Raw genomic sequence first — 14103 nt, 5'->3', positions numbered from 1 at the left:
AATTTAAAAAAGAATAAAGGCCTTACTCTACCTGATAGTATAGTAGAGGTGAAATACAACATTTAAATGTAATACTGGCAAATAAATGAGTACAAGATCAAGAATTCAAGCGAGTCTATGAATAAATGTGATTCATGAAAAAGTGGCATTTTAAATTAACAAAAATGTGGCCAATTAAAATTCTATTCCATACAAAAACGTTCCAAGGGAATAAAAGCAAGGACTACAAATTGGCTTTAGTTCACTAATTAAAGCATTATACTAAGACTGTGGATTCATAACTGCGTTCAACAAAAGAGCAATCTATATTTACAATATCTACTATGCGTTTGTGAAGGAGAGGCAATATCATACAATACAATCCCTAGGTTACATTTTTAATATAAAAAATACAACTATCCAAGCACTCGGAAAATATGTATGGTATTTTTTTTTTTATAAGATCAGGGTGATAAAAAACTTCCTAGCATGATATCAGTTAAAAATCTTTACAATAAAATTAGTAGATTTGCCTACATAAAATGAAAAACATTTATATAGCAAAAGATCTATCGGCAACATGGCCAAAGATTAGTATCTTTACTAAAAGGGAGTATTATCAAGAACTTTTACAAATCAAAAAGACCTCATTAATTATTCAGTAAATGGGTACAACCTCTTTAGAATGAATTCTAACAATTCTACAAATTCATATCTGAGAACTGGTTCTAAGCAACAGTGCACATAGATGTGTGTATAGGGTTGTTACTGGATGTGGAGCTATTTTTGTTTTTAATGGCAAACCCAAATGTCTATCAATGAAGGATGTTAAATTATGGCACCACCATATAAAGGCACACTGCACAGTCATTAAAAAAAGATGAGACAGGACATGGAATTATGGAACTATGTATGGACATGGAACTATGGGTGACAAACTACTAACAGTATTTTTCTCTGAGGAGGTAGAATTACAGGGAGATTTCACCTTGGCTACATTTTTACCTTTTTTGTAATGTGCATGTATTACCAAAAAAAGAGAGGGATATCTCTATCCCAAAACCAAATACTTAAACAATTACAAGAAAAAATGTCTTAACAATGGCTAATTTCTTACTGATCCAGGAAAATTATGTCTTAAATTACAAAAATGTTCACTCCCTTAATGAGGAAAAACCCATTTCCACACTTACATTAGCTGGTTGCTCTCAACTGGAACGTCTGTCTTCACTGAGTTCCAATCTATCACGCCTGTAGGTCGAACCAACACTCAATCCATGAATTAATAATAATGAGGCAGAAAGAATTTTCCTCCTCACATTGCCAAGGAAACCTCTCAGCCACAATTCAAACACAGGACGTGTTTTTAAAACATCTCCCAACTACTGGGAGATTAAGTCCATTCGAATAACCTTTGTCAGACTGGAGACAGCTAGGGCTAGTTATCTCCTCAAAAACAAAAACAAAAACAAAAACAAACAAAAAAAAGAGTTCATTTAAAGATGAACTTGAGAGTCAAAGGATTATTTTTTTAAAAATCCATCTTCCATAGCCGAACAATAGAATTTAAAAAGAAAAAAAGAAAAAGAAAAAATTAAAAAGAACATCAAAATTCAATAAGATCCAATCTCTGGTCTTCAAGATTTCTTCACCTATTAAGAAAAAAACAGAAACCTTCCCCCATCTTTATTATCTGTATAATAAAAGCATACTTGTATGTAAAAATATAAGTGTTTTATGTATATAATATACATATATACTAACTGGCTTATACACACACGCACACGTACACAAATGTGTAGAAATAAAACATTTGGGTAAGTTTCCCCTTTTAAAACACACTACAAAAGCCTTTAGGTTTGGGTTCATTATAAAAGTAGTGAACTTATATCAAAGTATCATGAAGTATATTAATGTTACACAAAATTTTGCCCAGCCCACAAAATAAAGATGAAAGGAAGTCCTTACACATATATCAACATGTATAATATGGATGTATGGATATCATCATCATCTTTATCATCTTCAGGGAGTGTTTAACCAAAAAAGATAGAAACGTATAGTTAAAGAGTAACTACAGAGTGGTGCAGCAAGCTGTAGAAGGCAGAGCAGCACTGTAGCCATACTGAACTGGCACTGTCAAAATACTGCAAGTTTCTATCTAAGGGCAGTTTTTTTCTTTTATAGTAACACCAGTGTCAACTGGCATGAAATTCAATATTGGCCCTGCAAAGGCTTGCTTCTGAAGCCTGTTTCAAATTCTTTATTAGTGATGGCTACAACTAAAGTTGTTGTAATTATCCATTTACTCCAGTTAGTAAAAGGGTAAACTTTTGAAGTTGAAATTTCATTCCACAATGGTACATTTACCATTTAAGAATTTCAAAAACAAAAAGGAAAAAAAACAAAAAAACCCCAAAAACGATTCTGATACATAGAAATGAATTCTAAATTTTGAAACCAGTCCAGTAACAAAGCAATTTTGATTTTCATGTAAGAAATACTACATTATTTCTAGGCTAAATCTTGCCAAATACTATCCAAGACAAAACTAAAATCAAAACTTAAAAAAAAGTGGACACCTTTTACTCACACTTAATACTAGTCAATTTTCCAGGAAATTTTTGGGCAGGGAATATCCCCAAATCTAAAATGAAAAAAAGGAAAAATTGGGATCTTACATTAGTTATTCAGTCTGAAACTTTTAATAGACTTTTACTAAAAGTCATCAATTTCAGGCCTCCCACTCAATCACAGAAATATACTTTCAGAGTGGAAAAGGACCTTAAAGATCACTGAGGTCAGTTCTCTCATTTTACCAGTGAGGAAATGATTCCTAACACATGAAAATATTGATTGCTTGTTTTTAGTTAAGAATAGATTCCAAAACAATCTCATAGTTAAGAATACAATATTATGGATCATTCATTCGGTGTATCTTTTAAAGACATTTAAGAATACTTAATATTAGAATAACATTCTTTGGAAAATGGATACTGAGTTTGTCAAAGTATGCTCATGGATGGGGCTTTGATTTCAATTACCACTCAATCTTTTTTAATTTTGTGAACTTTTGTTATGTCATTTACCCATAATTAGGCAAAAGTACCTATACAATCTTGTTTTTATACTATTTTATAAAGGTTAAAATAAAGACAATTAAAAGATTAAAAGTAATTTTTCCTAATTGTTTTCTAATGTTTCCCTTTTATATAAATAAATCCTAAAGGGTTAACACTATCACACTAAGTAAACTAAAATTATAAAGCTGACCAGTATGAGGAGGCAATTAGAAATTTCCAAATATAAACAATTTTGTGAGTTTTACTTTTGCCAAGCTGTAAGTATGAATCAGGGTTTTTTAAAGAAATAGAAAAGTGGGAGTTGGGGGAGGAATACCATCTTAGTACATACATTTTTTTCCTATTGATTTCAGAGCAATCAAAATTTCCATGTTTGGGGAAATTTTTACTTAAAACCAATTACTAGTTCACTCTACAGTCAGAAATAGCCTACGGCCTTTCAATGCTGCACTATATTTTTTAAATTAAAAAACATCTTTTCTCCCAACTGGTATAAACAGAATTTCAAGTGACAGCGACTTTGTTACTACTGTGAAATCATTAATCTTTATACTTTGTCAACATTATATTACCTCTGAGGAATTTTTAGCCCTTTTTGTTTTTCAGGTTTCCCCAGATTCATGTATAAAGAATAATTAGTATAACTATATGCAACAACTGTAGCAGTTAGGATACGGTAACATAGCAATAAGTTGCCCATTTTAAATGGAGAAAGGAAAAAGAAATTAAGATAATATTTCTTTTTCATTGCTTTGAACAACTTCATTCTCAGGATCCCAGCTCAGAACCAACGTAGAATAATCATAGTTAACATTTTTTAAGTTCATTTTCAGAAACATCAGCTGTTCTATATTGTCAAAGTCCAGGCTCATAGTCTGCTTTGGATGAAAGTGGCTATTTGCAGTAAAGATACATTCAGATTGCCAACTACACATGGGGCAGCTTAAATACTGAATGGCAACCTGGGTCAAAGCTGGCCATATGCTCACCTTCCTCTGCCAGTAAATCAAAGGGTCATCACCTCCTGAGATCTCTGAATGCTTCTCTTTGAAGTACTCATCCACTACTGCTACAGCAGAAGGAAACATGAAGCTTCTGCCTCCAATGGCAACATTATCTGCAGCTGAGCTATCAATAGACCCTGAATTGGAGGTGCCTTCTCTTATAGATGAGGTAAACGAATCAGCTTCTATAGCTGATGGACCAGAAGCTTCTGAAGTTGCAATATGGCAGACCTCTGGTGAAGATTCCATATAATTACAAACTTCTTCTGCAAGGATCTGCTTATAAGTTTCTAAATCAGCACCTTGAGGGAAAAAGTCTTCCAAATTGTTTTTAAAGCAAGGATCTAACAAAGCAGCCAAGATACAGGGTTTAGATTTAAGCATGGCACTTAGTAGGGTGTCAGTTTCAAGTTTCAGAGATAAACTGTCCACCAGATTGAGTGCCTGTGTAATACCTCTGACTTGAAAATCTTCTCTGAGTTTCTGTAGGGAAAGAAGTAGATGATGGATTAAGGGTAGCACCTGATTCAATCCTGTGGCCTTCACACTCACTTTCTGGGTGGCTTCCTCAAATGGTTTAAGAATATCACAAACATAAGTCATTAGAGTCCACTGAAGGGAGGTGAGTACAACTCCACTTGCTCTACCAAGACTATGGTGAACTGAGTAGCAATGCTCCAAGAGCCATTTTAACATATAAAAGGTAGAAATCCAATGGCCAGTTTCATCTTGCTTCAAATTCTTCCATGGAAGTTGGCGATCATTTTGGAACTCTTGCAGTATCTGACGGGCCTTGACTGAATGACTAAAATGATGACAGGTTTTCCTAGCAGCCACTAACATATTCTCAATGCTTTTGTGCTCACAGAAAAAATCCTGAATGACTATATTTAAACAATGCAGGAAACACGGAACGTGGGTAAAACCACCATCTTTGATTGCATGTACCACATTAGAAGAATTGTCAGAAACAATGAAACTAGGGATGAGGAAATTAGGAGAAAGCCACAGACCAATCTGGTCATTTAATTCTTGTAAAATGTTGGTTACCAAACAGTCTTTGGCCAATCCTGTTACACAAAGCACCGCCCATTTTCTAAAATTGGGGACCCTGCCATTATTGGAAGGTACAGTTTCCAAGGAGACCCAATGTACAGTCACAATAAAATAGTCAGTGGATGGGTCATGGGTCCATATGTCCACAGTCAGGTGGATCTTTTGGCTTTGAACATTCTCCAAAGTTAAGAAAATTTTTTCTCTGACCCAATCATATAATTGAGGTACAGCCTTAGTAAAGAAGTAAGACTCAGATGGTAACCTGTAGTCAGGGGCTACAATCTGCATGAACCTCTGAAACGCTGGGGTTGAGAAGTAGTTGTAAGGATGCATATCCTCCACAATCATTTGAATAATTGCCTGACTTATTTGACTTGAGACTGAATTTTCACAATATGTTGTTTCTTTCTCCTGGGCATGCATCAGAGTATCTTGCTCTGCAACAGGAACAGGACTCTCTGATTTCCTATTTTCAACCTCTAAGACAGGAGGTTCATCTGAATCAGAGTCACTAAGGTCCTCAGCTGTTAAATCTTGGCTGCCTGTAGACTTCTCTCCATGCAAAGCATCGTTCAGGAGATCATCTCTCTCAGTCTCAGCCTCATCTAATCCATTTCCAACTGCACCACTGTCTTTGTTGGCAACAGCCCAATGGATGGGATGTGTGGCCTGCAGGTGTCGCTGAAGTGTTGAAGTTCCTAAGTGAGAACCTGGCCTACCTCGGCTCACACTTCTTTTACATATGTTACACACAGCTCTTGAGATGTGTTGAGGATCAGTATAAAAAAAATTCCAAACTGCAGATGTCTTGGCTCTTGTTCCAGGAATTAAGGCATGCTTGACAATGTTACTTTTGATGAGAAATCTCCCCCTTTCCGCCCTCAGGGCATCAGATACTGATTTATCACGTTTCTTACCCATTCTATTATCATCTAATGGATCAGTAGGAATATACTCAAAGCTTCCGTTGCTTCCAGCAGAAGAGGGAGATAAAGGTACATCCAAAGTAAAATCCTCCTCCCCACTAGTGACTCCAAATTTGTTGGCCCTGGTCCAGTGAGGTGAATGCCTTGCCTGCAGATGTCGTTGAAGAGTAGATGTCCCGAGATGGCTGCCTGGTTTACCCCTGCTAACACTTTTTTCACAGAGGTTACAAATAGCTCGCCAGGTGTACTGGGGGTCAACATGAAAAAAGTGCCACACAATGGAGGTCTTGGCTCTGGTACTAGGTAGGTAGATCTGTTTTTCTATATTGCTCTCAAAAAGATGTTCTTCATCCTGCTCAGGGGTACTGGAAGCTAACAAAGAAGTGGTATCTGCAACAGGCCTCCCAGATCCCAAATCCTTACTAAATTTTTTCACAAGGATCAGTTTCTTTCTTCGCCTTTTCCCCTTAATTCGCAAACCCTTCTTTCTTTTCTTTTTAGCAGGCAATTTTGCCTCTTTATCCATTCCTTCTGCTACCATTTTTCTCTCTACCACATCTTCTTTATCTGTATTTGAATTACTAGGAACACATCCCAGAATCCCAGCACCACTAAAAGTACTGCATCTTCTGCCAGAAGAGAGTGATGAAACTGGTACACTTAGGGTACATACACTCATTCTCTTTAGGTCTCCAAAATTTGTACCAGAATTTGTTAGTGGATTTATTATTCAAGCAGAAATACAGCTGTTCCTCTTTACTTGCATTATCTTTTCTCCAGTTTCTATGGGGAGTCAAATTCCCTTTGGACCAATGACTTCCAAACCAGGTTATTTTTGGAGGAAAAGTAACAGCAATGGAGAACATTCCCAAACTCTTTCTCAGAGGGCTTTAAGTTCCCTTCCAACTTTTTGTGTTCTGAATTCAAATCGTCCAATTTTCCCATGTTATAGAAAAAAGAAGTGAGGCCCAGTTTCCCAGAGTCATAGAGTTGGTCTGTAGCAGCTAGATGCCAGGTTTTCCAAATCCCAGGCCCATGTTCTGCTTCATCAAAAACTGTATCTGCTTGAAGTGCTTTCAGCTTTTAAAATATGTATTTTTATGATGGCTCACAACAGCAACATCAATTTCCCTTAATTCTGAAATTAATTACTTTCAGGAAATTTAATTTAAACAAAAACATAGTGCATCATTTACCATTGATCACTTAAGACTGTGATATGCCAATAAAACCCAGAAACAAATTCTGGAAAACTAAATCAGACTCCACATACTGGTCATTAACAAATGCTAGCTGACCCCTTTCAGTTCTAACTAAAAGTAATACAATTTTTAAAAATGTGGGTGGCTTTAAAAAAAAAATGCTTTGAGAGTAAAATTAAAAAACAATATCACAAGATGCATTTTCAATTTATTGTTTGTATTGCGAACTAATCCAAGTTTAGTTTTCAGTCATTTTTTAGACTGGAGAAGCTTTACGGCCTGTAAATGAGTAACTCGGAAGTTGGACTCTACCTAAGCAGCAAAAACTAAAACACTTCCATTCCTTCTTGGTTGATCCCTCCCTTTCCCCCAATACCTACATACATTTATCCTAAAAAGCATCGCTATCACTAGTTCCACAGCCTCCTCCTCAAGGTCCAGAACCAAGGCCTGGAAGATGTCAACAATATGGGCCTTCCCCATAGGAATCCGCACCGATTATGGGAGTTTAGGGGGTGCTCTTCATTACGGTTTCATCAATCCTACAAGGAGAACATAAGGGTCCCTGTTGCTCTTGACTCCGATGCTGGGTATGGGAGTGTAATTAAGGTAGGGAAGGGGTGTAAGATACCAGAATAAGGTCGGTGGCTTTCTGTGTGTGGAGTTTGAGAAAACCTCCAAAGTAGTGGGACCCTGGAGAGGAATGAGAGTAGGTAAATTCAGCTCCTGGCACTCGGGTTAGACAGCGGGGGACCAATAAACTAGGGAAACTGGCCCCGACGGCAATCTAGTGTCAGTTCTGATTCCAGGAGTCGGAGCCCAATTCGGCTTTCTGGGGCTGCTCCGGACTCCGAGTTTCGCCAACGCCGGATGTGGGGGAGGGGAGCAAGGCTGGCTGGGAAGGGAGCAGGCGCCGTGGGAGTGGGGTGAGGTGCGTTGGGGGTGGGGTGGGGTGGATGGGAACAGTGAGCGGGAACCGGGGCTCCCGGCCCGCCCCGGCGAGGGCAGCGGCCGGGGGGAGGGGGTGTCGTTACCGCGGGGCTCAAAGAGTCGCTCTGACTTCCCGGGCTAGGCCGCAACCCAGGGGCGAGGGGAGGCCGCGGCCACTCCCCTCGCCCTGTCCCCTGCTTCCCCGGCCCCAAGCCACCCGGGAATCAAAAAACGGGTCTAGTTACCAGAGAACAGAAACTTTACCGAACCGACGACACTATCCCCGACTCCCGCTTGCTGCCACGTCTTTCTTCTTTCTTAGTCGCTGCTGTCCGCCGTCTTCACAGGAGCAACACCAGCAGAAATCCAATACTGCCAGCGTCAAAGATGGCGCCGGGCTACAGGCTCAGCTCTAAGACTGGGGCGGTAAGAGTGCCAGCACGACGCAAGCATGAGGATTCTGGGAGATGTAGTTTCCTCTATGAGGCGATGCTTAAGATGGCGCCCAGTTCACAGGGTCACGTGAGAGGGGAGGTGCTAGGCTACCCGGGCCACCGTTTCCGAGAGAGGAACGCGTTTTAGAAAGTCAGGAATTTCTTGAAGCCATCATTGAATTTTTTTGGGGGGGGGTAGGAGGAGCTTGAATAATAGAAATTTATTTTCTCATAATTCTGGAGGCTAGAAATCCAAGGTCAAGGTGTTGTCAGGTTTGGTTTCTTCTGAGGCCTCTTGTCTTGACTTACAGATATACTCCTTCTTGCTGTCCTCACATAGTTATTCCTTCATGTTCCCATGTTTGCTTTTTCTTTTTTTAAAGGTTTTTGTTGTTGGTGTTGTTTAATCAAATGAGGTAATAAGTGAAAAAGCAGCAAGAACTATGTCTACCAAACAGTAGACACTCAATTTGTTCTCACCAAAAGTGTTTATTTAATGAATAAATCTTCCCAACCATGTAGACATCTGATTTAGAAATCAACTACTTTTCTCATGCAATGTTGAAGGATTTGCGCATGTACTTTTATTTGAAAAAGTGAAGTTGGGCTGTGGGGGAAGTTATATTTCTTTAAAAAAAATTGTATTGGAAAAACAATTCATGCTCACTAAAAAGTTCATGAGGGTTGGGGCATGAGAGAGAAAAATATTAGCAGTGGCCTCCCCATAATTATTAACATTAGCCTGTATTTTATCTTATTTCTGAGAAATAATCTCTAGCATATATTCTTTAATTTTTTGTATACAAATATACTTAAATATATTACACTGATAAATTAGGAGCCTAAAATACCTCCTGGGTTATAGGATCAACAGAACTTGCTTAGGTGGTAACATTTTACTGAATTCTAAAGGACACAGTTCTGCTACTAAGAAAGAATACACTTGATGGGAAAGCAAATGGGACATCAGGCACTTTTTATTTCCTCTTGGGTTTATTCCACCAGCAACCAGCTTGGTGAAGGAGTCCAGCCAGTCTACAACTGGGTACCTACTGAACCTCCTCACACATGGGCTTTTATTTTCTTTCAGTGTGAAAAGTCTCACAACAAATTTCTACACCCAATCCCTATATTCTGTGATTCCTATACAAATTCCTAGACCCATGTCAATATTCTATGATTGCCATGTCAACCAGAACTAACAAGCAGGTTCCTGGTAACCAATTTCTGTTTGTGCCACAACACCTCTTTTTTTTTTTTTTTTTCCATTTTAACACAGGGCTTTCCAAACAGCTGAAGGGTTTTCCAGTCTAGGGATTCCCAAGCTGCAGTTTGGTCTGACTGGTATGCTATGTATAGTTATATTTCATCAAATCTAAGGTATCATTGTAAAATACAAAGATGCAGTACTTTCTGAAAGAAAAAAAAGACTTACAAATTAAACTCTGACAGGCCATTGATCAGAGATGGTAAATTTGGAAAGGATATCCATCTTGGAATGAAGGAAATACAGTATTTTTAAGATAAGAATAAAGAAAACTATGCATATTGTTTGTAATTTGCTTCCCTACCGCACACTTTATAATGTATTTTGAATTTTTTTTTTAAATTAAATTTATTGGGGTGACAATTGTTAGTAAATTTACATAGATTTCAGGTGTACAATTCTGTATTATATCGTCTATAAATCCCATTGTGTGTTCACCACCCAGAGTCAGTTCTCCTTCCATCACCATATATTTGATCCCCTTTACCCTCATCACCCACCTCCCACCTCTTTTTTTTTCTAAGGTTTTTTTTTTTATTGGGGAAGGGGAACAGGACTTTATTGGGGAACAGTGTGTACTTCCAGGCCTTTTTTCCAAGTCAAGTTGTTGTCCTTTCAGTCTTAGTTGTGGAGGGCGCAGCTCAGCTCCAGGTCCAGTTGCCGTTTTCTAGTTGCCATCCCTTGCAGGAGTTGAACCGGCAACCTTGTGGTTAAGAGGACACATTCCAACCAACTGAGCCATTCGGGAGCTCAGCGGCAGCTCAGGTGTTCAATCTTAGTTGCAGGTGTCGGAGCCCACCATCCCTTGCGGAGTCGAGGAATTGAACTGGCAACCTTGTGGTTGAGAGCCCACTGGCCCATGTGGGAATCGAACCGGCAGCCTTCAGAGTTAGGAGCATGGAGCTCTAACCGCTTGAGCCACCAGGCCAGCCCTTGAATTTCTTTTAATGGTCATCCCTGCTTAGAAGTCTACCATATTTTTTTTAACCCGTACCACAATAAGGCTGTTTTACAATAAGTTTCACCAGTTCCTTTTGGATGGAAATAATCATGTTTCAGTTTCCATTAGTTTCCCCAGGGGAAAAGAAAACTAATAGAGTAACAGGGACATTGAAGAGAGCAGAAGAGAAAAACCTGGGGCTATTTAAAAGAGGGAGAACTAGTCAAGAGATCTTCTGAAGGCCCGGGGAAGAGTCCGTATGGGGATCCCCCTCCCCGTATATATAAACATAAATCTTAGGAGTGGATTTGGGCTTGCCCCTTGTATAAGAGGGTAAAGTATCTAGACGAAGGGCACAATGCCAGATTCCTCCTTCTCAAACCCAACCTTAAATCTGTAGAAATAATAGTTGCAATTGGAATAGTTCGAAATTCTAATAACATCTAAATGTTCATGGTTTGATTGTTCAGTCAAAATACTTCTTGTGCAGAACTTAATTTTTGAAAAAGGAAGGCATGATTGAAAGTTAATACACTAGCTCGTGTGACCGTGCCAATGGTTAGTTTCTCTAATTGAAGCAATAAACATTCAGGGAATGGTGTGGCATGAAATAATTGCACATTCTATGGTTACTTCAAATATTTTTTGCAAATTTCTTCAGAGATTATTGCAGAAATTGGATGAAGATAATCTGGAGGAAGTGTGGTTTTGTTTTGGACAATGTAAGCCTCCACAAAACCCAGGAAGTACGTGATCTTGTTGGTCAGACAAGACACACTTTATTATTTTTACCACCAGTATATACTCTCCGATGATGAACCCCACTGAAGAAGTTTTTTTCAAAAATTAAGTTCTTTGCAAGAAATATTTTGGCTGATCCATCAAACCATGAACATTTAGTAGATGTTATTAATTATTCCATTGCAACTATTACTCCTACAGATTGTCATAATTATTTTATGAATATGTATATAAAATTACCACGAGCAGTGGTAGGAGAACCCTTACTATAAATGAAGCTATAAATAAATATTTCTGATGTTAAATATTTTAAGTTTATTATTAAATACATGCAATAAAATATTTAATTTTAACAATAACAAAATTGGATTTATTTTTATTACAAAGATTAAGAAAACATTTTTGTGGAAAAATTTGATCTGCAAAAGGATGAATTTGATTTGCAAAAAGGTGAATTTGATTTGCAAAAGGATGGATTTGGAGTGCAAAACCTGCATTGGCAGCTGGCTTTCTCCAGAGGGAGAGAGAAAGAAGGAGAGACCAGAACGGAAGCTGTAAAAGCAATGCTTTTTATGATCTAGCGTTGAAAGTGGTTCTTCCAAATTCTACTGATCACACACATCACCCCTGACATAATGAGGAAGGGGACTAAACAAGGGCGTGAATAACAAGAGGCAGAGATCATTGAGGTCTATCTTGGATGCTGACTACCATGCCAGGCAGTAGTGATAACTGAATCCTCCACTTAAAATTTTACAGGTATGATGATTGGAAGAATTTTTCACAGACTAGCTTTTGGCTCCAAACATTTCATACCTTGTTTCTGCTCCACAATCTACATGTCACTTATATCAAGATTGTAGGACCTCTGGCCTTACAACTTTGGGTCATAATGCCAGATGAATTCACCCAGTAGGTAATAGGGGTGTCATGCGGGGATTCTGTGCTGCTCCCCACACCAGAACACAGGATATGGTGAAGCCAAAAAGGAACACCAACGGAGCCTTAGATAGGGGAGTCATACCACTATATTCTCATTGACGTCTGGGTTGGAGACACAGGAAGCAGGAGCCGCAATCTGCCGTCTGCTTCTCTACCAACCAACCGACAACTCCTTTTGCCAGTGTAGCCACAGCTGTTATATTAGTGGCTAATGGCTAACCAGTAACAGCTGATGGCTACTCAGCAACAGGGGATGGCCATCTGATTATAACTGATGGCCATCTACTACCCGAGCCAGCACCTTTCCACGTGTGGCCGAGAGCCTGGAAACTGCTCTCTGGGACTCTGTCCCCACACTCCACTCCTCCAGGATTGTCTTGCCTCAATCTACGCGACAAGCATCTTTCACGAGGGGCCCTGTGTCAGGAATCCAGCTCACGAGAAAAGTTTCAGTCCAGTTCAAGTAATGTCCCAGGGGGTGTCCATCGGTGTCCATCTATTTCTGGGCACAACCAGGGTCTTTCAGGGTACCACCAGTCTTTCTGGGCACAGCCAGACTTCCTGGGCACAGCTAGGGTTCTCAGGGTACTGCCAGTCTTTTTGGGCACAGCCAGACTTCCTGGGCGCAGCCATTGTTTCTCAGGGTACTGTACTGGAACAATAGTGGCTCACAGCTAAGGTGCTTACATATTTTCGATGGCGGCCAGTCGAGACATAGGAAACAAACATCCACCTGCACCCCAACAAGGGGTCTTCCTGCACCACAGTCTCGCTGGCGGCTGGGTGAGACACAGGAAGCAAACATCCACCAGTTCCACTACCTGGTGGTACGTTCCCAAGCAAACAGTCAAGCGGTCCATCAAATCAGGGATGGAAGGCAATTCCCCATAGTCCACAGTTCAGCAAGTACTTCCCAGCCCATACGGCCACAACAACCTTTGCCTTCTCCAGCCTATGCTGGTCAGAGAACCGTCCACATCTTCCCACCCCTCCCTTCACGGGGGTTCAGCTATCCAGCAGCTGCTCCTCATAGGCTTCCTGGGACTGAGCGCTCACACTCACAAACCACCCTTCAGAGAGCCTTGGCCGGCACCATACCCTGCTTGCTGTGCCAAGTGTCATGCAGGGAGCCTGTCCAGCTCCCCGCACCAGAACGCAGGATATGGTGAGGCCAAAAAGCCCCTCCAAAATAAATGAACAAACAAACAAAAAAACATGACTCTTAGGCATTTGCTATTAAAATGTCTTACTTTTGCAAGTTTCTTTTCATGTCAGACAGATAATGTGCCCATGTCGTAACAAGGTGAGGGAGGCACATCTCACACAAAAGTGTGAACACCCAATCATCACATTTATGAACTACAAAAGGATCTGCAAATTTTATAATGACCACATGAACACATTACTAAGACCCCATCCAGAACCTTGAAGAAGGCTTGTGAAGGGGTGTGGGAACAGAGTCCCAGAGAGCAGTTTCCAGGCTCTCCGCCTCACGTGGAAAGGTGCTAGCTCGGTTAGTAGATGGCCGTCAGCTGTAACCAGTTAGCCAATTGGCCACTGATATAACTGTCTTGACTGCGTTGGTTGGTTGGCAGGCAG

General features: G+C 39.8%; 2 protein-coding genes across 10 annotated transcripts in view; both read right to left on the bottom strand.

The window, feature by feature from the left end:
• ZC3H11A (zinc finger CCCH-type containing 11A) overlaps nucleotides 1–8600 on the bottom strand; it is a 33696-nt gene extending 25096 nt beyond the window's left edge. For 2 of the 9 annotated variants that reach the window (XM_081026355.1, XM_081026360.1), the window contains exons 1-3: nucleotides 8426–8600; nucleotides 2573–2626; nucleotides 1173–1230 (exon numbers count right to left, since the gene is read on the bottom strand). The gene's annotated coding sequence lies outside the window, so the exon portion shown is untranslated. Of the gene's footprint in view, nucleotides 1–1172; nucleotides 7096–7634; nucleotides 7793–8425 lie in introns of those variants that run through there. The other 7 variants (XM_081026358.1, XM_081026354.1, XM_081026357.1 and 4 more) reach the window with 7 other exon arrangements.
• Nucleotides 2005–2103, bottom strand: LOC308487735 (uncharacterized protein; the record flags this gene model as incomplete). Its single annotated transcript, XM_081026365.1, has 1 exon — nucleotides 2005–2103. The coding sequence occupies one exon, from the start codon at nucleotides 2101–2103 to the stop codon at nucleotides 2005–2007; it is 99 nt and encodes a 32-aa protein (XP_080882491.1).
• Nucleotides 8601–14103: the final 5503 nt, after the last annotated feature.

This window comes from Rhinolophus hipposideros (genome assembly GCF_964194185.1).
Source record: "Rhinolophus hipposideros genome assembly, chromosome: 19".
In the NCBI taxonomy this organism is placed as follows: domain Eukaryota; kingdom Metazoa; phylum Chordata; class Mammalia; order Chiroptera; family Rhinolophidae; genus Rhinolophus; species Rhinolophus hipposideros.
This window is presented reverse-complemented; position numbering and strand designations above follow the sequence as displayed.